This window comes from Mustela erminea, chromosome 3 (genome assembly GCF_009829155.1).
Source record: "Mustela erminea isolate mMusErm1 chromosome 3, mMusErm1.Pri, whole genome shotgun sequence".
Taxonomy (NCBI): Eukaryota; Metazoa; Chordata; class Mammalia; order Carnivora; family Mustelidae; genus Mustela; species Mustela erminea.
In genome coordinates this window covers 70,302,823-70,329,393 of record NC_045616.1, presented here as the reverse complement: position 1 = coordinate 70,329,393, position 26,571 = coordinate 70,302,823, and the positions used below count along the sequence as shown (strand labels likewise).

Genomic DNA, 26,571 nt, shown 5'->3' with positions numbered 1-26,571 from the left:
CACTTTTCCCTGCATCAGTTTTTAAACTTCTTTCTAAAGACGTCATTCATAATTGAATTTTTCCAATGCACTGCTTCTTTTTTGTACTCTTGTATGACTTACCCTTTTGTTACAGTGTTTACTCTGTGTGGATTTTCTGTTCTTTTGTTATTTTAATAATTTCTTCAATTCTCCCCTCCCTCCTCACACTCCTTTCTACTTTTCTCAAATGCTTACCTGGATATAGTTTAATGTGATAGCTTCTCATCTTTCTTCAAAAGGTCCTGGAAACCTTCTTTGTTATGAAGCAAACTGCAACTGACTTAGAGATTTTTTGGACAAAGATATGAGTAAGGGAGCAATTATAGTTGAGACTAGGCCTTTAATAAGTCTAAGTTAAATAAAGCAGCTTTGAGAAAAATTGGTGTTGTGAAATAATTTAAAGGAATATTGATAGAATGGCATACTTTAAATGGAAGGGTTAGGAGAAATTAGTTTCCTCTAATGTTGGGTCAGTAACATAGTGTCATTACAATTATTTGTGTTCTTTTGTTTATCTATTATTTTTTAAAAATTCTTATTTATTTGAGAGAGAGCAATAAAGATGCGTACTTGCAAACACAGGGGAAGAACAACAGGGGAGGGTGAAGAGGCTGCCTGCCAAGCAAGGAGCCCTAGGTGGGACTAGATCCTGGGACCCTAGGAACATGACCTGAGCCAAAAGCAGTTGCTTAATGAACTGGCACAATTTAAAGGAATATTGATAGAATGGCATACTTTAAATGGAAGGGTTAGGAGAAATTAGTTTCCTCTAATGTTGGGTCAGTAACATAGTGTCATTACAATTATTTGTGTTCTTTTGTTTATCTATTATTTTTTAAAAATTCTTATTTATTTGAGAGAGAGCAATAAAGATGCGCACTTGCAAACACAGGGGAAGAACAACAGGGGAGGGTGAAGAGGCTGCCTGCCAAGCAAGGAGCCCTAGGTGGGACTAGATCCTGGGACCCTAGGAACATGACCTGAGCCAAAAGCAGTTGCTTAATGAACTGAGACACCCAAGCGCGCCTCCAATTATGTGTGTTCCTATGTTTTAGTTTTTTCACTGAAAAGGCAGAGAAACGTTTTGTTAGTGTTATTTTACTTTTTCTAATTTGTTAAATTTCCGGAGAAGATAGAAATAGTCTGTGTTCTTATTTTGTAATTTAAGGAGGCTGTTGGTTTTTAATAGTGTTAATTTTTAATCCATTAGCATATTAATATATATTAATAATATGATGATAACTGTATTTTGCTTTCATTTTGGCATATCCTAAAAAATTACAGCACTAAGTTCTTTATCTGGGTAGCTGGTAGTACCTCAATCTATCAAATACTAGGTTTCTCTAAAAATAGTAATTATAAGAGTGTAAATATGTATTTGAATTAACTCGTTTAGGTTTTTTTTTTTAAAGATTTTATTTATTTGTTTTACAGACAGAGATTATAAGGAGGCAGAGAGTCAGGCAGAGAGAGAGGAGGAAGCAGGCTCCCCGCTGAGCAGAGAGCCCCACGCGGGGCTCTATCCCAGGACCCTGGGATCACGACCTGAGCCGAAGGCAGAGGCTTGGTTAACCCACTGAGACAGCCAGGCGCCCCCAGTTTAGGTTTTTAAAATGCTGTATTGAAGGAGAGATAAAAGTACAGTTTAGTTTATTTCGTTATTAAATGAGGTTTTGTACAATTTTCAAGTCACTGTAGTTGCAGAGAAATATCGGTAGTAAGTTGGAAGTTAAAAATGATTTTACTACTCATATTTATGATTCTTATAAAACTTGATTTTGAGTTGTATTGAAATTAATTTGGAAATGTGGTAAGAAATTTACTGTTTAGAATTTTGAGTACTTATTTTTAGAAATAAGCTATTTTGAAGTTTTACAAATATATGACCAGTCTTGAAAAACGGTAATAATTACTGTGTAGCTGCCAGTCTAATTCATTAGTTAATTAATACTAAATGAAAATTTATTCTGTGAAAAAAGCAAAAACCAGTTATTCATATTCTGGTCTGTGTGTTTAAATTTACTATGACTACTGTTTAGGAATAGAAATGAAGAGCTGATGAGAACCCAAATTAGAGAATAATTCATAACTTATTTTATTTAGAAATTAAATAAAGAAAACTTTTCTGAGAAATTATATTTATTTTGTCAATATGGTGAAACCTGTACGTTAGGTCTTACCTAAGAATGTTTAATACTATTGATTTGAAAGCTTCCATTTAATTGATATTTTTATATACTCAATTCTTCATTAATCCCTTGTGCATAGAACCATGAATAGACTGACCCAACTGGAAAGACTGGATTTGGGAAGTAATGAATTCACAGAAGTGGTAAGTTCTTACCAGTCTCTATTCAAAGGTCTTAAATTTGATTGAGAGCATGTGAAAGTTAATGTATTTATTTCTTAGCATTTTTTTAAAGACTTTACTTATTTATTTGACAGACAGAGATCACAGGTAAACAGAGAAGCAGGCAGAGAGAGAGGAAGGGAGGCAGGCTCCCTGCTGAGCAGAGAGCCCAATGCGGGGCTGGCTCCCAGGACCCTGGGATCAGGACGTGAGCCCAAGGCAGAGGCTTTAGCCCACTGTGAGCCACCCAGGAGCCCCTCTTAGCATTTTAAAATATAAAATAGGTTAAAGATATATACATATTTTTGGGAAAAAAGATACGAAAACACTTAAGAGGGAGAGTTAATCAGATAGAAATATCTGACAGTAGTGAGAATCAAATGTAAAATAAAGGAGAAACCCATGGAAAAAGTAACAAAGTTAGGCACAGCAAGTAGACAATTTGAGAGATCATAAGGGAAAAACAAAGTTTCATCAGCCTAGATGAGTAAGAAAAAGTACTTTTAAGGCAAAAGTAAATTGCTGGGTTATGGGGAAAAGGCTAATAAATATTTTTACAGATAATGATTGATAGTATCTTTTTATTCTTGAAAGTGATGGGACTTATTTTTATTTCTTTATTAGTTTTATAAATACTTGAGCCTATTCTGGAATGCTTGTCTTTTTTTTTTGGAATGCTCATCTTTGAGTTTTCTTTTAGTAGTACCACTGTAGTAATTATAATATAATGAAAGGTCTAGAATCTTGGCTCTGCTCCATGCTACCCCCCTCCCCCATTATTTATTAAATGTTTTAAACCAGAAGTTACCATTACAAGTTCCCTGGAACTACTTCTGACAAATAAAAACATTCGAGTAAATTACTGAATTCCCCCACCCCCTTCTTACCCAAACAGCCTGAAGTACTTGAGCAACTAAGTGGATTGAAAGAATTTTGGATGGATGGTAATAGACTGACTTTTATTCCAGGGGTATGTATATCAAACTTTATATGGTTTCTCTTAGTGAAGTCTGTTCTTTGCAGTTTGATGAATTGTACATTTTCAGATTACTTTCTTTTTTTAAGGATGGTTATTTAATTGTAAATATATTAGATAGAAGAAAATAGCATTTTTTTAAACTACCAGTACATTCTTTTTTCTTTCTTTTTAAGATTTTATTTATTTATTTGACAGAGCTCACAAGTAGACAGAGAGAGAGAGGAGGGAAGCAGGCTCCCTGCTGAGCAGAGAGCCCGATGTGGGGCTTGATTCCAGGACCCTGGGATCATGACCTGAGCCGAAAGCAGAGGCTTCAACCCACTGAGCCACCCAGGCGCCCGTTAACTATCAGTACATTCTTGACAAAATTCAGAATATTAACATAGTAAACTTTGTAAAATAGATTCTTTTTAATTTCCTGGACCTGGAGTGTGTCCTTCGCAGTGGTTGCATTTGAGTTTATATCCTAACTCATTTTGTCCAGAGAACTGTTAAAGTGGGATATTTTCCATGTAGTTTCTGTCCTAACGACCGACATTTATTTATTCCCATGCCCAAAGAACCTAAGAATCCTGTTACCTTCTGTTGCCCTAGCCAATGGTGACAGCTGAGTTCCCAAAGAAAAGTATATGGCCGTTGTCACTCTGCTAGGCTCTTAGCAGGAACTCTTAGCTTTATTACTGAATACATTACTTACAGCTTTTAATAAAAAATTGAATCTTTTCTCTCATACAAACATTTTATTGTGAATTATAAGTTGGTATTGAGTTTATTACCTAAACTAGCCATAAATTCACTTAATATAGTCATTAGATTTCCTTTTTTTACTTACAGTTTATCGGTAGTTTGAAACAGCTCACATACTTGGATGTTTCCAAAAATAACATTGAAATGATTGAAGAAGGAATTTCAGCATGTGAAAACCTTCAAGACCTCCTGTTATCAAGCAATTCACTTCAACAACTGCCTGAGACTATTGGTTTGTATTGCTTTCTAATTCATGTAATTCCTTTTTACTAATGTAAAATCTCAGAAATTACATTTTTGCCATAGTTTCATTTAAAGCTTTCATATATCAAAATTTATATGTTATGAGCTAGTTTTATTGTACTGCCAGTCACAGATCTTAGTTGAATTGTTTCGTGTGATCAGTTACACATTTTACATCTTGGTTGACATTACTATATTTTTCTTTAAGGAAATGTCATGTTTATCACTATAATAAAATTTAAACTCTTTAAAAAGAAGTTGATTTATCTAAACTATAATACCTATTCATAGCCCTTACCTAGTATCTTTTTTTCAGTCTCCATTTTAGACTCAAAGTTGAGAAAACAAACCAGTTAGCAAATTCCATGAGATTCTATATTTGTAGTTGCTTTTAGTCTGATGATGCTTCAAGGAAAATGAATTATTTTGATTCAAGAACCAAAAACATAAATCTTGCCATCTTCATGATGTTTAAACATAAAAACCAAAAAAATATTTTTATGTATTTTATTAATTGAGTTACTTAGCTGTTTTAGCTCAGGCTACATTTTGCAGATTCTACTATAACTTATTCAACAGTTTTAATTTTATATTAAACTCCATTTTTATTGTCTTAGCATTTAGAATACACAGAATAGTTTACCATATACCTATGAATTTTATACACCTACCATTCCTTCTTGCCTGTGCTCACTTGTGCCTTGACATTATTTTAAGGAGCAGTGCTAGGTCTGTGAACAAAGCAGGCAGAAGTCCCTCCTTTTATGAAGCTTGCATTCTAACAGGAGTAAAATAGATAAATACAGGGGCGCCTGGGTGGCTCAGTGGGTTAAGCCGCTGCCTTCGGCTCAGGTCATGATCTCAGAGTCCTGGGATCGAGTCCCGCATCGGGCTCTCTGCTTAGCAGAGAGCCTGCTTCCCTCTCTCCCTCTCTCTGCCTGCCTCTCCATCTACTTGTGATTTCTCTCTGTCAAATAAATAAATAAAATCTTTAAAAAAAAAAAAATAAATAAATACACACTAATGTTAAAAGGTGATATATTGGTAAAAGTTGAAAATATAGGGTAAGGGAGTACAGATTAATGAGTTTGGGTTGGTTTCTCTTTTAGATAGGTTGATTAAGAAAATTCTGTATGATTCATGTGTGCTCACATTGACTGTTGTTTGACTTGCTTCTAGTTCAAGCTGGAAAATTATGTGTTATTTCTTTTCCTTAAATAGGTTCACTGAAGAATGTAACAACTCTTAAAATAGATGAAAATCAATTAATGTATCTGCCAGACTCTATAGGAGGGTAAGATTTTTCTGAATCACTAGAAGACTTTACTTTCATTCAGCTTTATATATTTATGTTTATAAATAGTATGTATGTATTTCATTCAATCACATATATTTCCAGATAAGTGCATGAATAGCAGCTAAAGGAGATTCCATAAGCATTTAAATAAGTAATTGGTTACAGGTTGGCTAGGGTTTTTAATAAAGGTAGGCATATTTTTATTGTTAAATTAAGTTTAGTGGAAATAAGAGTTTTTCTGGATTTGTTGAAGTCAAGTTCAAATGTTGATATATTCTTAAGTTTCGGATTATGTATAGGAAACTTTAAAAATAATGTGTGTTTTCTGTTTTAATTAATTAGGTTAGTGTCAATAGAAGAACTGGACTGTAGCTTCAATGAAGTTGAAGCTTTGCCTTCATCTGTTGGACAGCTTACTAATATAAGAACCTTTGCTGCAGATCATAATTATTTACAACAGTTACCCCCAGAGGTATTGTATTTTAAATTTGCTTTGCATTTTCTTTTTTTATTTTTTCTATATTATTCATTATAGCTATCCAGTGTGGTTTTATCTGTTTTCTTTAGAAATAATTATGTAACTCTTTTATCTATTTTCTGAATAACAATCAGATATACTGATTTACAGAGATACTTGAATACTTTTATTTACACATGGAAATTAGTAACTGAAAAGAGAAAATGTGTTTCCTTTTATAAATGAGAAGAATGTTTTCATTACTTTCATAAATGATATGTTCTGTCTATTAAGCAGTAGGCCAGAATTTTGATCCCCAGTTTTATGTTTCTCCTTCAGATTGGAAGCTGGAAAAATATAACTGTCTTATTTCTCCATTCCAATAAACTTGAGACACTTCCAGAGGAAATGGGTGATATGCAAAAATTAAAAGTCATCAATTTAAGTGACAATAGGTTTGTAATAATGTTGATTTATAGAAAATATTGATTGGATAAAATTAAAAGTTTCTTTATAAATAGTATGATAGAAAACGGCATGCATGTTGCTCTTTTCCTACATATTTTTTGTTTTTTCTTTTTTTTTAAAGATTTTATTTATTTGACAGACAGAGATTACAAGTAGGCAGAGAGGTAGGCAAAGAGAGAGAGGAGGAAGCAGGCTCCCTGCCGAGCAGAGAGCCCGATGCGGGGCTCGATCCCAGGACCCTGAGATCATGACCTGAGCCAAAGGCAGAGGCTTAACCCACTGAGCCACCTAGGCGCCCCAATATTTTTTGTTTTTAGAATTTTCATTTGAAAGAATGACCTGATTTTACCTGTGGTTTTTAATACTGTGGTAATTTACCATAGTTAATTTTGTGTTGACTTCAGCAATACAACTTATCGCTTGAGCTATGCAGCTGTTCTTTGCTTATAGTCACCTTTTATATTCCTGTAGTCATATCTTCACCTTAATACTGCTGCTGAGTGGAGCAGAGACGTGATTAGGCACCCATTCACATAGCTTGGGCACCACAGTCAAGGTGCAGAGCAAGTAGATCACTAGAATTACTAAATTGGAATCATGTTAAATTAAGAACAACCTGTCCATAATTTTTCCTGAGGTAAAGATACTAATAATGATAAAAGAACATTCGTAGAGCATTTTTACTTTATGCTTTCATAGCATCTTACAAAGTATTCAAAACAACACTATGAAATAGTACTGTAGGTATTGTTATTTTATGAGGAGAAAATTAAAACCCAAATTTCAGATGACTCATTTAGCTTGTAAAGTAGAGGTTTAGTGTAAGCCCAGTTTTCTAATTAGGGTATTCAGACAGTTCCATTTTATTTTAGAATAACCACTGCCTGTTTTTAAAAAATTCAGTCCTCATTTCTTCCCATACTTTGTACCCCAAAGCTATAGCCCTAGCCCTAGGCTCTAGCAAATTGCCTTGGAAGTTAGGCATAGCAGAGTGGATAAGCATTAATAAGGTAGAAGGTTTAAGTAGACATTCTTTTTAAATAGGTGCTGTTCTAGTTTGGCATTCTGATGAATTGTTAATATCACTTTGTTTTTTATTCATTATAATGCTTAAGTAGTCTTTGGAATATGAAAGTCCTCGCTCACAAGAAAAAATAGAACAGTACAGTTTTTATAACAAACTATCACTAAGGCTTTCTGTAGTAGTACAAATAAAATATTCAAAGCAGTATTATGAGACATGCTTAATGTGTTCTTGTATTTGCATTAAAGTAGGTTAACATTTTTTCCTAGCAGACAGTTTTTGGGGTTTATTAGATTATCCATTTTCCCCCTAGCTGAATTAATTCAGTGGAAGAATTGTATTTTTAAAGTGATTCTTATTAAACTGGATAGTATTTTGTCATATCTGTGTCAAAGACCTATATTGGGTTTTCTCCTAAATTAAATTTTTTTCTCCTATTTTCATACTCAGTAATACAATATTATTTAGAAGACCGTTAGGTTTTGCTCTTACATTTTAACATTTGTTATTTTAATTTTGTATTTTCCCCACAGGTTAAAGAATTTGCCCTTTAGCTTTACAAAGCTGCAACAATTGACTGCTATGTGGCTCTCAGATAATCAGGTAGGCATTCTGATTTCGTAAATTACTGGAATTCCAATTGTATTAAATGATTATGCATAATAATTTACATGGGCTCATTTAAGAGCAGTTATACTCTGGTGTACATTTTAAAATATATATAAGAAAAATCTTGGAAAATACTGAGATACAGATATTTTTGTGTAGTTTCTGTAGATTCAAAACAATAAATCCTATTGGACTTGTCTAATTTCTCTTGAATCTGTAAAAAGATACATTGATTAAGAAATCAGACTCAAACTTCATTTCGAAAAGTGTTTTTCTCATTCTCCATACCTTCCCCAACTCCTCCAGTCCCTTAGCCCCTGCTCAGCACTGCTGTCCAGAGCGTCTTTTTAGGCTGAGCTGCTCTCTTGGGCCAGAGAGGGGTGGGGCTTGAAGGACTGAGTGGATGTTGGGTTTTTCATTCAATAAACTGGTGATTTCTTACTAACTTAAAAAAAAAATCAGACTCGATATTCTCTAACTTCTTTAAGTTTTTAGTGATCCTCTGTGGCATATGTCTATAGAAATTTAATAGTCAATTTATTATTTTTCCAAACATTTTTTAAAAGATTTTATTTATTTGCCAGAGAGGGAGATCACAAGTAGGCAGAGAGAACGGGGGAAGCAGGCTCCCTGCTGAGCAGAGAACCCGATGTGGGGCTCGATCCCAGGACCCTGAGATCATGACCCTAGCTGAAGGCATAGGACTAACCCACTGAGCCACCTAGGTGCCCCCTAGGACACTTTTGAGAGTGAAAGGAGCTTTATGATAATTCTGTCAAAAGAGCATGTGTAAAATGCGAATGTCCCAGGCAAATTGGGCATTTGGTCATCATGGTTATAATCAGTTATTTATATATGCCACTAGTTTAAGAGGAAGAATTGATCCTCTGATACATGTCAACCTACTGTAGTTGAAGGTGAACTAGTATAACAGGAACAAGCAAGTAGTAGGATCAGATTGTTATTTTTAGAAAGCTTTTTGAACTGCACTGTGAAAGATGGATTAGCAGGGGTGATGGTGCCAGGTGTGAAAGCAGAAGAGACTGGTTGGAGGGCATTGCCATACTCAAGACAGTAGAACATGTTGGCTGAAGTAAAGTAATAACAGGACCAGGGAAGAGTGGGTATATTTAAGGCATAACTTAAAAGGCCACATCAGTAGAATATATGAAGAATGCACGCGTGTGAGAAGAAAGGAAGTAAAAGCAAAGATGAGCCTCAGAGATGCAGCTGGAGTGACTCGCTGGATATTGATCTGGTAATCAAAATGAAGAACCACAACAGAAAGAAATAGGTTTATGGGAAGATACTAAGTTCCAATTAGGCATGTTAAGTTTGAAGTACCTTTGATATATCTGAGTAGGCATCTAGAGAATAATTCTAGTGGCCATGATCCCCCAGGTTCCTCGACTTTGTTCTAGACTGTGATTTCTGTGCTCTGGGTTTGTCCATTTTTTAAATTTCGAACCTCCTGGGATTTCTCAGTATTGCTCCTGAAGGCACAATTTCCTTTTCTCCAGGACATTATAGACCTATTCCTTTTGTTTGTTTTATTAAGAAATTTTTTTAAAAGTTTTCCATCACAAGAAAAGATACAAGAGCTCAGCTCATCATCTTAATCACTTTTTTTAGGGAGTGGTTTCATATCTTTTATTATTTTCTCAAAAGGGAGTCTATAAATTTATTTATTTAGTTGTTAGGGATGGATGAATCCTGAGGAACTAACATTCATATGTTTATTTATGTATTTATTACTAACATCTAAGTGACAGGTGGATTACAAGACTTAGAAAGGGTGGCCATAGAGGTAGAAGAAAAACTTTATGATAGTAGATTCAAGTTAAGGATGAGGTAGCTGGCTTTAAGGAAGAAGTTGTAATGGGATACATGCTGTTGGGGAGTCAATTCAAATAAAATCTGGAAAATATACATTATTTCTTGCCAACTTTTGACTATAGTTAATGTAGTTTTAGGAATACATTAGAACAAAAACCCAATTGATGCAATTTAAGGAATGAATAAATGAGAGAATGGAGGCATACAGTTGTTGATTGAGCTTTTAAGAAGGCTGGATAAGAAAGAAGAGTAGAACATAAACCAGTAGCTTGGGGCAATATAAGAAGGAATCCTTTAGTATTAGAGAACATTTTTATAGGTTGTTCAAGGAGGCTATGTAGAGAATGAGGTTAAAAATATGAGAGGGGGTAGATAATTATTATGTAACTGATAGAATTTAAAACTGGTAGAAGGATGCCTGGGTGGCTCAGTTGGTTAAGCATGTGCCCTCAGCTTGGGTCATGATCCTGGGTCCTGGGATTGAGCCCCACGTTGGGCTCCTTGCTCACTGGGGACCCTGCTTCTCCCTCTGCCTGCTCTGTCCTCTACTTGTGCTCTCTCTCTGACAAATAAATAAGTAAAATCTTAAAAAATACAATAAAACTGTGGCAGGAGTTCTTGTCTTTTTGAAGGCAGCTTGGGCTGATGTGAGAGGGAGAACTTTCACACATCCTAAATGTTTCTAAGGAACTAAGAATTATTCCTTGGACTTACCTTTGATTGATAAACATTTATTGAAGGCTTATAATAGTTCATGAACTGCTTTGGGAGTTTGAGATATATTGGTGAAACAAAGAGAGTCATATTTTTATTGAGATTACACTTTCAAGAGATAGAAACAAGTAATTATGTAATAGTATGTCAGAGCTACAAAGAAAAACAGAAGCTGATAGGCATTAGAAGAATAGGAGGGCAAGAGTAAACATCCTGTTTTAAATAGGGTGATATAGGAATAAAGTGTCTTTCTCTAAGGAAGGGCACCAGTAGAGCAGATGCTCACAGGAAATTAGGAGTGAGTCATGCATAGATTAGGGCAGTGAGTTGGAAAAGGAGGTACATTTAAATATTAAAGTTAAGTTAATAATAAAGTTAATAAAGTTAAGTTAATATTAAAGTTCCCAATACTGGAATGAGCTTGTTGTAACTGAGGAATAGATAAAAACCCTGATGGCTGGAATACAGTGAGCAAGGAAGAGAACTGAGTAAGATTAGATCAGAGAGGAAAACGAATTAGATCACATAGGACCTTGTAGGCTGTAGTAACCAACTGGGGTTTTACCCTGAATTAGATAGAAATCTGTTGAAGTATTTCTTGCCAGGGAATGGCGAGAGGTAATGTACGTTTTTAAAAGATCGTTTTGACACTTGAGTGAGGAATGGGCCATAGTTAGGTGGTAAGGTTATTGGTGGAATATTCTGTTTTGGAAGGAGAAAGTTTAGTAAGGAGGCGGTTGCAGTAGTTTAGAAGGAGGTGTTGCTTGCCTTCAACTATTGTGATAGTGAGATGGTGAGAAGAAATGTAAGGATGTCAGGTATTGGCTGGAGATAAAATTTGGGAGTCAGTATTTTACAGATGTTCCATTTAACACCATAGAACTGCATAAAATTAGTAGGGAGAGAGGATAGAGAAGAAGAGAAGATCAAAGACTAAGCACAGGAAAGAGAGTGGCACCACAAGGAGAATAAGAAGGACCAGCCAACCAGGAGAGTATGTTATCCAGAGAATTATCTGAAGAAAGTGCTTCAGGAAAGATCATCTGTGCCACATGTTGCTAGTGATTTGGGTAGATGAGAACTTCTAATTGGCCATTAGGTGTGTTAAGGTAGAAGTAGTTGCTGACCCTGGGAAGAGTACATAGTTTTAGTGGAACGTTGGGAATGAAATACTGATTTCAGTGTATTACAGTTCATGGGAGGCAAAAAGGTCAGGTCATTGCATCTATCTTAGTACTCTACTTAAGTTTCCATTTGGACAGTTAATAGATAGGTCTCTCTGTATTTGCCTTGGTCTTAGAAATAAATGTTAGTATTTTATCCTTGCAAAGAGTAGTTATCATTCACCTGAGAAAAACTTTGGCAAAATATTTTTAGTTTAATTTGAAATGTCTCAATCTTAGGATTCACAATGTAGATTGTTGTAAACGTTCTAGTTTAATTGGGAAGAAATCTCCTGTATAATATTGGCTAAGTATTGAATTTTAGGTTCAAAACAAAATAGGGGTTAACTTACTATCTGTAAGTAGGAGGAAATCTTTTTTCCATATCTATTCTTTGGTATTTCTTACTGATTATTTTTTTTTTAAGCATAGAGTATGCAGTTTGCTGATCCTTTTAATGCTTAGTATTTGACCTTGAGCAATATCCTATAATAAATTATCTAAAGCTGTATTTTCCCAGGGTTTTGGAAACACTAGACTTATAAGATATTCTTAAGTTCCATAGTTAAATTTGCTTGGGAGACTGTATTATATCCTCTTTTGAATTATATTAACAACCCTTATGTGTTGCTGTAGTAAAGAAACCCACTTGTCTACACTTCAGGATTCTCCAGACTTCTTAACCAAGATCCTTTTTCTTACCCAATTCTTATTAATATCCTAAAAGCCTTAAGCTGTTGTCAGTCCACATTTTTGAATCAGATTGTAGTATTTCCTTGTTCTGCAAGTTAAGGAAATACTGAAATGATGATACCTTTGCTTTTATTACAGCTTGAACATAGTGATTGTTGCATCATCATTAAATGTGTCAGTTCATGTATATATGGAACTCTTAATTTTCTGATCTCTTAATTGAATATTTAATATGAAACGTTTTGAAATTTTTCATCTGGATTCTCAGAACATTGCTGGGCCCTGGCTATACCAGATACTTAGAGTTAATGAGACATAGCTCCTGGTATTAAGGACTCAGACTTTTAGTATAATAGCACTATTGCAACAAATCAATACCAGAAAATTATGCCAGATGACTCCTTTTAGTGAAATTATCTAGTATCTAAGACAATCTCTTCATATTTACAATGTTCTCTCATTTTCATCTCTTTGTTCCACATCTGTTAATTACTTAAAAAAAAAAAATTGTAGTGGGGACACCTGTAGCTAAGTCAGTTGAGCATCCAGCTCTTGATTTGATCTCAGGGACATGAGATTGAGCCCCAGGTGTTGCTCTGCCTAATATTCTCTCCCTCTGCCCCTCCCCCCACCCACGTTGGCACACTCTCTCTAAAATAAATTAATAAATCTTAAAAAAAAATCGTAGGGGTGCCTGAGTGACTCAGTTAAGCATCTGCCTTTGCCTCAGGTCATCATCTCAGTGTCCTGGCAGTGAGTGAGTCCCATGTTGGGGCCCCTGCCCTGTAGGAAGTCCACTTCTCCTTCCCTCTCCACTCAGGTGCCACTTGGATGTATAAATCTTAACTACTGTTCATCATATAGTGTATTACCTTTTATTTAGACCTGCACTGTCCAGTACAGTAGGCACTGCTGTCATGAGTGTAGTCCAAATTGAGATGTGCTCTAAGCATAAAATGTACACTGGATTTTGTATATGTAATATAAACAAAGAAAATAAAATATCACATTTGCAATTGTTATTTGATCACACATCAAAATTATATTTTAGATATACAGGATATGCTAAATTTAATGCATTATCAAAATTTAACTTATTTTTGCTTTTTAAAAACATGTAGCTGCTAAAAATTTATAAATTATCTATGGTTCTCATTTTAGTGTCACTTCTGTATTTATGCTGGACAGTGTTGACTTGGACTATTGAAATTCCTAACTGGTCTCTGCCTCCAGTGTTGGCACCACTTTGAATCTTATATCACCCTGATTTCATTCTGAACCACACTTCAAGTGATCCTTTTATCTGGTTCCAGCACTAATCTACTTAAAACCATTTCATGACTTCTTTCTCCATACTGTATCCTTCAAGACCTCACTCATCCTGTCTTCATCTCTATCCCTTATACCTTCATTTTCATATCCCCAAATGGGTTCTCTCTTGGAACATTGTTCACCCCTCTCACCTGGTAATGCCCATTCATCATGTAGGAAGGCATTCTCTCAGGAGTGCTTTCCTAATCACTCGAGATTGTGATAAATGAACACCTTTGATGGGTTCTGTTACTCCCTGTATCCTCTCTAACCTGTACTTAAATCATGTTTTAATGTCTCATTTTGCTCTCACCTGTCTTACCTTTCATACATCGTAAGCTCTCCTAAATTGGTAATCGTATACCTGGTGCCTGTCATAGTACTTTGGCATATAAAGGCCAAATATAAGTAAATATTTGTTGTGATTCCAGATTTCAGAGGATGAATATTTATTGGATATATTGTGGGAATTATGGCAAAGGTTTTGATCTCCGGGTCATAAGTTCAAGCCCCATGTTGGGTGTAGAGGTTACAAAAAATAATAATAAATTTTTAAAAAGAAACGGGAATAGAGATCACTGGAGTTAGATGTTTTAGGGAATGGAGAGACTGGTAAATAGTTACCAATTTCTTTTTCTGACTTTGTACTCCATAATTAACAGATAATTAGTTTTCTTATAACATCTGTGTTGAAATATAATTCACATACCATAAAATTCACGCATTTTAAAGTGTACAATTAATGCATTTTAATATATTTATAGAATTTTACAGTTATTAACATAGTTAATTTTAGAATTATTTCAAGGGTGATTTGTTATTTGTTTGCTTTAAAGATTTTATTTATTTATTTGAGAGAGAGAACATTAGCAGGAACAGCATCAGAAGGAGAGGGAGAAGCAGACTCTGCAGAGCAGACGCGGGGCTCAATCCCAGGATCCTGGGATCATGATCTGAGCCAAAGGGAGGCATTTAACTGTATGGGCCACCCAGGCACCCTGGGGTAATTAGTTTTGAAAAGCCTCTAAATAATTCTGTTATGTCCATCTAAGTTGACTGCTTTCCCCTTTCTCACGTACTCCTCATCTCCTAAGACTTCAGTGGGTTAAGAGCATGACCATGTCATTTACATTTTATATCTGTTGAATTATCCATGACTGTGGAAAGATTTGTCATAAAAGAATCAAGAATAGATGGATACTGCCGGAAGGTCGGTAGATAATTAGGAAAGGAGAGAATGAAAGAGGCAGAATTCAGAATGGTAGAGGCACAATTGACTATCCCACAAAAAAACAGTTATTTACACTTGAAGAGATACAAGTGATGATCTCACAGTATTTGTGAGCTCTGAATCTACCCTCCAACCCAGGGTTTATGAGCTAAGGGAGAATAAGCACCCCTGCATTTGAGAAGACTTAAGGAGAGCACTGTGTTTGGGAAAGGAATAGATCTACCATTTCTTTTATCTGAGGAGATCAAGGAAAGTTTTCAGTGAAGATGTTTGAGATGCAGGGCATTTTGTTTACCAAGAAAAATTGAGAGGCATGGAGGAAAATATTTGACTGGGAGTAAGATTATTGGATGGAACTAGCTAGCTGCAAAATTTTCACAAAAGTCTAAAGATTTATTTGGTAGGGCGGCAGGTGAGGGAGAGATTGGGTAGTTCCCTCCCTATTTAGAGTTGACTAAGGCTTGGATTGGTAGGATTTTAAGTTAAAATGATGGCTAAAGTTACTAGTTTTCTTAAGAATAAATTGAAATCACTTTATAACCAGTTAGGAAAGAAGTCTTAAGAAAAAAAGAGGTCCAAAATGATGGAGTAACTTGTGGTATCATTAAGGTAGACAGGAGACAGGGAGAAGAGAGAAGCAGGTTACAACTTCGTATTTGTTTTAAGTACTCTCTTTTCAGCTAGAATTAATCTGCAGATAACTGGACTAAACCTTCTAAATTATTTCCTTAAAAGCTTCTTTCCAAAGGGGAAGGATAACATAAAGGGGGCGCAATAATGTAAAATGGAAAGGCTTATTTTATAGCTTTATTAAATCACTTTGATAAGTAATTATTGGACTGTGGATATACTTGGTATTGGAAATGTTTTAAAATTGTATTGATAACCAATGATAATTGCAGTACAGCATGGGTTTTGTTTTACACTAAAAACTAAATGTTTGTTTATTTGTTTGTTTTTTTAAGATCCTTACAAGTTTCAAATCAGTGCCTAAAAGTTTTTTTATGTATATATAATCTTGCTTTTGTAATCTACACATTGGTACTTTATAGAAAAAATGATGAGTACTTATTCAGACGAATTGCTGGATATGTATTTGCTTTAGGATTATTGAAAATTAAACATTTATTTTCTTTCCCTAGTCCAAACCCCTGATACCTCTTCAAAAAGAGACTGATTCAGAGACCCAGAAAATGGTGCTTACTAACTACATGTTCCCTCAGCAGCCGAGGACTGAGGATGGTAGGAACTTAAAAATTTCTTTATTTTTAAAAATTATAATATTAACAAATCACAGCATAGGTGTGAAGTGAATTTTAAGTCTCATAGACTCTTAATAGATTGAAGGGAATTTGGAGAATTAGTCGATAAATTTCTGAAAATGAGAAAATAATTCAGTATCTCAGGATTGTAGATAGTTGAACTTAGAGGTACATGTAGACCATATGCTTCCTTAAGTGATTCCTTGAAATTAAACAATCAACTTCATCTATAATAGGACTCTCTGTTCTTTAGCTAAATGTTAGGAATACATGTCAGGTGTCATGTAATGATGAATATTGAACCAGGAAATATTTTGTTCACTTCTTTTGTTGTAGACTAAATACCACCCTTGGATCTGTATACCAGATAAGGATATTTATAGAAGTCTGAGTAAAAGATTATTTCTAAGTTCTTACGTTTTGCCTCAAAAGGGGAATATATAGGCTTTACTGTTGACCACACATGTTTTTGAACAGTTTTGGTATGAAAGCCTTTTAGACTAAGGAGCAAATTGTTTTTAATACATATTGTTATGTGTCTGTGTGTGATGTATGTTTTATGTTACACCTAAAAATAGAATTGTTATGTGTATATTTTTCTGAAACCAGTGACAATCTTCATGGCCCAAAGTTATTTATAAATTAACTCTTAATAAATAAAAACACTGCAGGGGCGCCTGGGTGGCTCAGTGGGTTAAGCAGCCACCTTCGGCTCGGGTCATGATCTCAGGGTCCTGGGATCGAGTCCCGCGTCAGGCTCTCTGCTCACCGGGGAGCCTGCTTCCCTCTCTCTGTCTCTGCCTGCCTCTCCATCTACTTGTGATTTCTGTCAAATAAATAAATAAAATCTTTTTAATAAATAAATAAATAAATAAATAAATAAATAAAAACACTGCAGAAAATATATTCTTGAGTTTCAGTTTCCTTATCTTGGAATACTGATAATAGTATCTGTTTTGCAGGGTTTCTGTACAGATGAGAACCACTGGGTGTAAAGTACTTAGCAAAATGACAGAATCAAATTAGCTGTTATTATTCTTAGATTGTTTTGGCAGGCTTAGCAAATAGTTTTGAAATACTTACTGAGATTAAAGACTAAATTCATTTAACTCTGTTCCATTATTGGTGATAAATAAAGAACTCTTTTATCTGTGCTAATTATTTCTTATTCTTTGCAAGGAGAAATAAAAAACTTGCTTTGATAAGTTATCATTTCCTGGGAATTATTTAATGAGGTTCATTTGGGTGAAGCAAAACTATTTAGCTTTTGAATTAAATTAAAAGTTAAGACTTTTGAGAAATCAGATGTGAATAGCCTCTTTCATTGAGGATCTATAATTAATGCTTAGAGAATAGGTTTGTAAGCATAATTCCTTTTTCTTGTATTTAAATAAACTCCAGTTTCCATATTTAGCAGTATAATTTGGAAACATATTCATAACGAAATGTAGTATACTTCATTTTAGGTAGTGTTGAAGTATTGTTTAATAATGCAAGTACTGTATATATACGCATTAGAAGTTAAGAAGTCGGGGGCACCTGGCTGGCTTATTCGGTAGAATTTGTGACTGTTGATCTCAGGGTCATGAATTCAAGACCCTTGTTGGGTGTAGAAATTACCAAGGGGGGAAAAAAAAAAAAACAAAAGAAATTAGGAAGTTCAAAGTAGATCTACCAACTCTGGCTTATGCCCCTGTTTGTGCATTGTGGGGAATTATAATGAATGTTTGGATACATCAGTAGGTGTTTTTTTCTTTGTTTGCCATAGGCACTGGGACTTATGTCTCTATTTTCCACTTCATCTCTGAAGGTGATTTCTGATAGAATTACAATCAGCTACATAATATATTCCAGTAGTTCTTCTTTGATGTGGGAAGATAGAATGGTAATAGTTAAAATATTTATGAGGAAAGAGAATTAATTTTTAGTGTAGAGAAGAGACTTTAATGACCTGTTGCATGGGTTAGCAAGTTATTTAAGCAAAGAACCATTTAGTAAATATTACAGGTTTCATAGACTATATTTTTCTTTTTTTTCTTTTCTTTTCTTTTTTTTTTTTAAAGATTTTATTCATTTATTTGACAGAGAGAGATCACAAGTAGACAGAGAGGCAGGCAGAGCGAGAGAGAGGAGGAAGCAGGCTCCCTGCTGAGCAGAGAGCCCGATGCGGGACTCGATCCCAGGACCCTGAGATCATGACCCGAGCCGAAGGCAGCGGCTTAACCCACTGAGCCACCCAGGCGCCCATAGACTATATTTTTCTATTCTACCTGCTTGATGCTGTCTGTTTCATGCAAAAACAGTCGCAGACAATATGTAAACAAATGAGCTAAGGTGTGTTCTAATAAAATTTTATTTGTGGGCAGAGAAATTTAGATTTCATGTAATTTTCATGTGTCATGAAATAATTTTTTGGGTTTTGGGATTTTGCTGCAACATTTAAAAATTTTAAAATTGTCTGGAGGTTGTAAGCTATACAAAAGCAGAAAGTGGGCCAGATTTAATAGCTTTTTGTCCCTGTCCTAAAGGCATATTGAGAAAATTTGTTCTTATTCTCATTTTGCTGCATTTATTTCAGAAAAATAATAAAAATTGGTAATTATTAGAAATCCGATACGGGGACGCCTGGGTGGCTCAGTCGATTAAGTGTCTGCCTTCCCCTCTGGTCATGATCCCAGAGTCCTGGGATCAAGGCCCTCATTAGGCTCCTTGCTCAGCTGGGAGCCTGCTTATCCCTCTGCCTGCCTCTATCCCTCCTTGTGCATGCTCTCTCTCTCTCCTCTCTCTCTCTGAGAAATAAATAAATAAAATCTTAAAAAGAAAAAAAAAAGAAATCCAATACAGATATCATTTTGAAAGAAGATTCTCAGACAAAATTACTCTGTACTTTGTGATAGAACCAAAGTCTCCAAAGGACTTATTTAATCTTTGATAATTTTATTATATTAATGTGTTACTACTGTTTGGTCTACCTGCTTTTGTTACTGCCATATAGAGACTTCAGAATGTTATTTTCCTTTCATTTTAACTAACACTAAAATAACCAAACATGATTCCAGCAATGACTAGAACTAGCCAAAGGCATATATATTTTTTTATTTGAGTAATGAACTAAACTGTTGTGGGTTTTTTTTTTGTTTTTTTTTTTTTTTTTGGTTTTTAAAATTTTATTTATTTATTTGAGAGAGAAAGTGAGTGAGCATGAGCAGGATGAAGGGCAGAGGGAGAAGCTGAGCAGGGAGTCCAGTGTGGGACTCGATGCCTGGACTCCGGATCGTGACGGAGCCAAAGGCAGATGCTTAACTGACTGAGCCACCCAGGCATCCCTGAGCTAAACTGTTAAATATACATCTGTGAGAGATCATTGAAGGCCCTTCTAGGAAACAATCAGATAAATATATTCCGTCATAATACTTTTTGTTCCAATAAGTGATTGGCACACTGTGGCCCATGGGCCATATCTAGCCTATTACCTGTTTTTGTGTGGCCCACAAACTAAGAATATTTTTTTACAGGTGAATATTTACATCAGTTTGATGGTAGTCAATACCAGTTAAGCAATATGTTACTCCAACAGTGAGAACTTTAGTCTTCTCATTTACTATATAACAAAAAATTTTAAAAGTTTAGTATATTTTAAATTTGTCAGTAATATTTGGAAATTTGATTTCTCTCATAAGTACCTCCTGTAATATCCTTGATTTTGTCTCTTGGTTCACAAAGCTTAACATATTTATTATCTAACCATTTACAGAAAAAGTTTGGTGACTCCTGCTCAGAACTGTTCTACTCATGGGTATACTCATTCCTTGATCTCTCTTACTGTCTTCTCTTTTCATGATTCAGATTTACCTGGCCTCCTATCATTTCTGTCATTTTGATTTATTCCATTTGTTTCTAAAACAGGTCGTAGTTCAGGTAAGAAATGTATTTGTGATACAAAGAGTAGAAATAGCAAAATCTTGGCCTTCAAATTTTTGGTATGAGAGATGTATTTTAGAGTAGAAGAGTTTTAAAAGGAAAAGTCTGAGATACATTTATAGTATGCTGAGTCCTTGGGGTGCCTGGCTGGCTCAGTCAGAAGAGCATCTGACTCTTGATCTCAGGGTCATGAGTTTGAGCCCCACCTTGGATGTAGAGATTACTTAAATAAATAAAACTTAGAAAAAATAATATTCTGAGTCCTCTTAGAGTTTACATGTTTCTCAAAGTATTTCACTATCGGTATTATTACAAAGAAAACACTGTAACATACTGCAGTTAATAATACTGAATCAGAAAGTATACTGACATGGCCAGGTGGGTGAATTCTTTTTCAAATGCAAGAAAAACTTTTTCCTTCATCATAGTACCTCCAAGTAATAAGTCAGAAAATACAATGTTCTTGGCTTAGAGTTTTATACAGTTTAAGGAGAATAGATACTTGGTTCACATTTAATTCATTCCATTTTTATTTAGCACCAATATGCCAAGCAGTGGGTTAGATCTAAGTATTTAATGATAAAAATCCTTGCTTCAAGACGGCCATGTTCTATGGTGCCTGGCTGGCTCACTCAGTAGAGCATGACTCTTGACCTCAGGGTAGTGAATTCAAGGCCTACATTGGGTGTAGAGATTAATTAAAATCTTAAAAAAAAAAAAAAAAAAGAAAAGAAAAACCTCACCTTCTAAAGGTGAATAATGATGGATAAGTTTGAAATAGAAAGCATGGTATTGGGGCCTATTAGAGGAATCAGTGTTAAATGGGAAACAGCATCCATGTAACAATTTGTATCTGGGGAAAAATGGTTGTTGCAGGGGTCAGGGAATTTTCAGTCTGAGTGTTTTGATGGCTTTTCTTTATTCATTGAAGTCAAAGAGAAAACTTCCTCTAGAGGTCGGGGGTAGGGACCTTGAAGACAGTGATTTGTAGTAGGAGGAAAGACCGACTGGAAATAAATGGGATTCCTGGGCAGCACTGAAGATGGAGCAAAGATAAAGAAATACCATACATTTGTAAAGGTTCTAAACAACAGGGTGATGTCACTTTTCTCTGATAGAAGTGAGCGGTCCAGAGCAAAGAAGTTAGGTGGTTGAAGTAGCACATCCATGGGTTTTGTTGGAAAGGTATAAACTGAGAAAGGGGCAAGAAATTTGAAAGTGGTTAAAATAATGTATCATTAAACCAAAGCTGAATAGAAAAGAAAGTAAAACCTACAGTGGATTTACAGGAAGAGTAAGAAATGAGAATAAGGAACTCAAAGTGTACCAGCAATAATAAGGAAGGGAATGCTTTGAAAGAATGAGTGTTGTAGTGGTCAAGGAGGAGGAAAGTTTTACAGAAGCTTACATCTTGAGTGTGACCAGGGTTATGAATCACTTTGGTGAAATATAGATGGACATTGAAATTGAGAAGATTGAGGCCTGTGAAATTGTAGTGGTGTAGAGGGGAATAATCACACATTGTTACGGTTCTTGATATTGGCAGGTTTTAGGTAGAGAGAAAGGCTATTAGGCAAATACTAGAGTGTCCAGTGAATCTGCCAGGGTTATCAGGTCTAGTGGCATCTAAAATGCAGAGAAAGTAGTAGTAGTACTTGATGTCCTGAATCTCAAAAGATGTGAGGTTTACACTAAAGCGTAGAAAGTATAGGCGATCAGAAGTTGACAAGAATGAGGGTCATGGTAAAAGTTACTTCCCTTGGAGTTCTGAAAAAAATCTGGTATAAGATTGCTTTGGCTTGATATAAAAACTGTTAAGAGATTTCTCAGCTAGTCTGGTGATTGAAATTGTTGCTTAAGATGGGAGGGGAATTTTTTGAACCATGGCAATAGGCTTTGTTGCAAACTGCTTGGCTCTGCTTGCCTTTCCAAGTATACCACAAAAGTCAATAGGGATTCCTAGGAATTTGAACTACCTTCCGCAAATTAAAAAAAACCAAACTTTATAATTCATTAACTATTAATGCCACAAAGTTATTTTTTAAAAAATTTTTCTTGAGCCAAGTATTGAAAACAAGAAAAGCTGAAGGTAAAAACTCAATTCTTCTTGTTCAGATTTGGTTTTGTGATGTTCTTTGTTTGGATATGATATTACAGAATGGTAAGAATCCCACAATAAAGACTAAAAATTAATGATAATGATGCTGCTTTTGGCTAAACATTCAAACTGACCACATACGGGTATTCTAGGAATTTTTTTTTTTTCAACTAATTTTGGGTGCTTTTATTCCCTTTTGTTTTGAGTGAGTGGAGTCATTTTTTTTTAGAGGACAGAAAACAGTTGTGATTTTATCTTGTATTGCACAAACTTCTGTGTGGTGAGGTATAATAGTCAAGTGGATTAATTGTTAAGCCTTAGATATTTTTACTTGCCTAAAAAGCAAAAAAAATATAATAGTTGTTGACTCTTTACCTTCAATATTATATTGCATAGCAGGATATGTAGTGTTGCATTTATGTTTGATTTTCAATTTTCCTTACATTTTAATATAAAAAATCACTTTATTAGCACTTTATTTGCTTAGTAAATTATTAGCACTTTATTTGCTTAGTAAAGCTGTATATAAAGTATAATGTATAATGCAAAGATGTAATTGCAAGGCATCAGTGTAATCTTTTTTTTAACCAAAGTAACTCACTTTGTCTTTATCTCCTCATCCCCCTTATATGATGAACAATATCAGAATAGGGACGATTATTCTGAAATAATTTATGTATTGCCGTGTCGTATGTGTGCTGCTGAAGGAGGCACAATTACCATGCTGCTTTTTGTAGGGAACTGCACAAAATCACATACCTACTTAGAGTTGTAATTGTTAGATTCTTTTCAGGAACCCTTCTGGTAATAGGACAAATTCACTTAAGGGAAGAAAAGATATATGATTAATACTTTTAAAGAGATATTACAGTTACAGTAGCATTGAATGCTGTTGGCATTGATCAGTCTTGACTTACCTTAATGTTTATAACTCAAAATTATGAGCAAGTAATGGTTTTTCATAATTACAGCAAAATATAGTATATTTTTGTTTGTTGTTTGTTTTTCTTTAGTTATGTTCATATCAGATAATGAAAGTTTTAATCCTTCACTGTGGGAGGAACAGAGGAAACAGCGGGCTCAAGTAGCATTTGATTGTGATGAAGACAAAGATGAAAGGGAGGCACCTCCCAGGGTGAGTCCTGTTTTCCCTTCAGGTTTTAAACAGATCCACTGATACTTAATTGGTGCTCTTTACCTTACTGTACTATTTCAGAGATACAAAGGAATATTGGTTTCATTCCTTGCCCTCAAGGCACTTGAAGTTTTATTGATCCCGCTGTGTCCTGTGAAAGAATTTAAGAACAGTATAAAACTATGTGGTTTTAAGCCAAATTTCATAATATAAAAATAAGAGAAAAACACGTGATTGCTTTCCCTCTTCCTGTTTTTTAATGATTTATTATTTAGATTCTAGGGATCAAGAACTCTGTTATGAACATGTTTTTCTTTATGGGTTTGAGAATCTGTGTTGCAGTGACAGAAGTAGTAAATAAATCATTTCCAAATTACTTGTGGATATAATTATTTTGCCCTCATATAAACTAGCTGAATTCCAGAAAAATGGCAATTAGACCGACTTTGGAAGTATTTGGTTCCTGGCATATAAGACAGTATATAAATGTAGGAATTTTATATGTGTCTGGAAAAATATCTATCTGGAAAACATACCTGTTTCAAAGCCAAGTGATAGTGTTGGCAATATCCACACCATAAATCTTAAGATGGAATACATATTAGTCTGCTTTTAAAAAAAGTTTTCAGGGGCGCCTGGGTGGCTTAGCGGGTTAAGGCCTCTGCCTTCGGCTCAGGTCATGGTCCCAGGGTCCTGGGATTGAGTCCCACATCAGGCTCTCTGCTTGGCGGGGAGCCTGCTTCCTCCTCTCTCTCTGACTATCTCCTCTGCCTACTTGTAATCTCTGTCTGTCAAATAAATAAATAAAAATCTTAAAAAAAAAAAAAGTTTTCAAAGTATTAGTTAAATCTGTAACTGTGAAGTCTTTCACTATTGGTAAAACCATACTTCTGTCTAAAATGCTTTCAGGGGGTGCCTAGGTGCCCTCAGTTAGTTAAGCGGCTGGCTTGGACTTAGGTCATGATCCTGGAGTCCCAGGATCAAGTCCCGCATCAGACTCCCTGCTCGGCAGGGAGTCTGCTTCTCCCCCTGACGCTCCCCCTTCTCATTCTCTCTCTCTCTTTCTCTCTCTGTGTACCTCTCTCTCTGTCTCTGTCTCTCTCTCTCTAAAATAAATAAATCTTAAATAAAATAAAATGATCTTAGTGGCCTATCATCTGTGTTTAAAGTTACCCCCAGGAGCCAGATAACCAATGCAATTAAAGTGGGTTATAGTTAAATTTTGAGGTTGATGTTAGAAATATTTATCCATATTTCAAATTTTACTTATTTTATTTCTCTAGGAGGGAAATTTGAAGAGATATCCAACACCATACCCAGATGAGCTTAAGAATATGGTCAAAACTGTTCAAACCATTGTACATAGACTAAAAGATGAAGAGACCTGTGAAGATTCTGGAAAAGAACTGAAACCACATGAAGATCAGCAAGTTGTAAATAATGATGTGGGTGTGAAGGTTAGAAAACTCAATTTAAAAGAATTGACTAAAACTTATTTCAAGCTTTTTAAAACTTTGAAAGAATAATCAATACAATGGTCCTTTTTGTATACACGATAATGTCCTCCCAAATTTAGGGTGTTGTTCTCACCACCTGAAGTGAAAGCTGGAATAATCGGCAGACTCTCTGATTGCTATTATTACACTTCATTATGGTTACAGATTTTCCATGTGGGCAGGATAACGTCATCATAGGTTTTAAAAAAATAAGGAATGTCAAAAAATTTGTTGTTACAGAAATACTTTTTTTCCCGTGTTAACATTGATCCACTCTACCCAATTCTAATTTTAAATGTAATTGCTATGACAGACTATTTCCTTGGGATGTTTCAGAAATGTACAACAATCCTTAAAGTGTGTGTTCCTTTCATGGAATTTGTTCCCCCACATTATATTACAGAAACAGTTTTCTTATGTTGCTAGAGTTACTATACATTCCACAATCAGCAGAAAACAGTCTAACCAGCCTGAGTTTGAGTCTGCTGAGCTAAGTGACTCATTCATGAATGCCAGCTTTGCAGCTTAAGAGGTGAAATGTAGCCTCAGCTAAATTATAAAGTTTTAATGTGGTTCATGAACCTTTGGGGGCCACCTGCTCCCCAAATGAGCATATATGGCCGAAATAAATACATACCATACACACACACTGTAAATATATATATTTAGTAATCTCTGCACCTAATGTGGGGCTTGAACCCATGATCCTGATATTAGGACTCACAGAGTCTTCCTGTGGAACCAAACAGGCACCCTACTTTTAAATTCTAATCTGAACTATAGTACAAAAATAGATACAGAGCTTTAAGGAATATGGGTTCTTTGTTTTCTTTGACGTAGACTTCAGAAAGTACCACTCCAGTAAGAATCAAAGCTGATGAAAGAGAAAAGTATATGATAGGAAACTCTTTACAGAAGACCAGTGAATCTGAAGCTGAGATTAGTCCTGGGAGTCTACCAGTGACTACAAATATGAAAGCCTCTGAAAACTTGAAGCATATTGTTAATCACGACGATGTTTTTGAGGTACTGCATTGTGTTTATTCTCTGGAACAGTTGTAACAACTTTTAAGAATTTAGCATTTCATTATTCCTAACTAAAGATAAAAAACTGTTAATCAAAAGCAGAAAATACACTACCTCATTTGAGAAATTTCATGGTATTTGTTATAGTATTACTCATTTTTATCACTTCAAACTTAAAATTTTATAACCTGTATTGCATTCACGTTTGCTATGTAAATTATATTGTGGTAGTTCTATTCTAATTCTTTAATATACATCATCTCAATTGTTTATTGAGAAGATTGCCATAAGTATAGTTCAGTTATTTCACTTATTTAAGCATTTATCATTGATTGTGAAATATTTTTTTTCTTTGGATGTCTAACACTTTTTTAAAGTTACAGTTTTAGTTAGGATACAGTGTTCTATTAGTTTCAGGTATATAATATAGTGATTTAACAATTCTGTACATTACTCAGTACTCCTCAAGAGCACTCTTAAATCCCATCAC

General features: G+C 34.9%; 1 protein-coding gene across 10 annotated transcripts in view; it reads left to right on the top strand.

Moving 5' to 3' along the window:
* Positions 1-26,571, top strand: part of ERBIN (erbb2 interacting protein) — an 81,173-nt gene that overhangs the window by 27,639 nt on the left and 26,963 nt on the right. For 8 of the 10 annotated variants that reach the window (XM_032336106.1, XM_032336105.1, XM_032336103.1 and 5 more), the window contains exons 7-17: positions 2,290-2,353; positions 3,267-3,341; positions 4,185-4,329; positions 5,562-5,634; positions 5,980-6,109; positions 6,434-6,549; positions 8,120-8,189; positions 16,286-16,385; positions 23,438-23,559; positions 24,843-25,016; positions 25,896-26,081. In XM_032336106.1, coding sequence (XP_032191997.1) covers positions 2,290-2,353; positions 3,267-3,341; positions 4,185-4,329; positions 5,562-5,634; positions 5,980-6,109; positions 6,434-6,549; positions 8,120-8,189; positions 16,286-16,385; positions 23,438-23,559; positions 24,843-25,016; positions 25,896-26,081 — 1,255 coding nt within the window. The remainder of the gene's footprint in view (positions 1-2,289; positions 2,354-3,266; positions 3,342-4,184; positions 4,330-5,561; positions 5,635-5,979; positions 6,110-6,433; positions 6,550-8,119; positions 8,190-16,285; positions 16,386-23,437; positions 23,560-24,842; positions 25,017-25,895; positions 26,082-26,571) is intronic. The other 2 variants (XM_032336104.1, XM_032336097.1) reach the window with 1 other exon arrangement.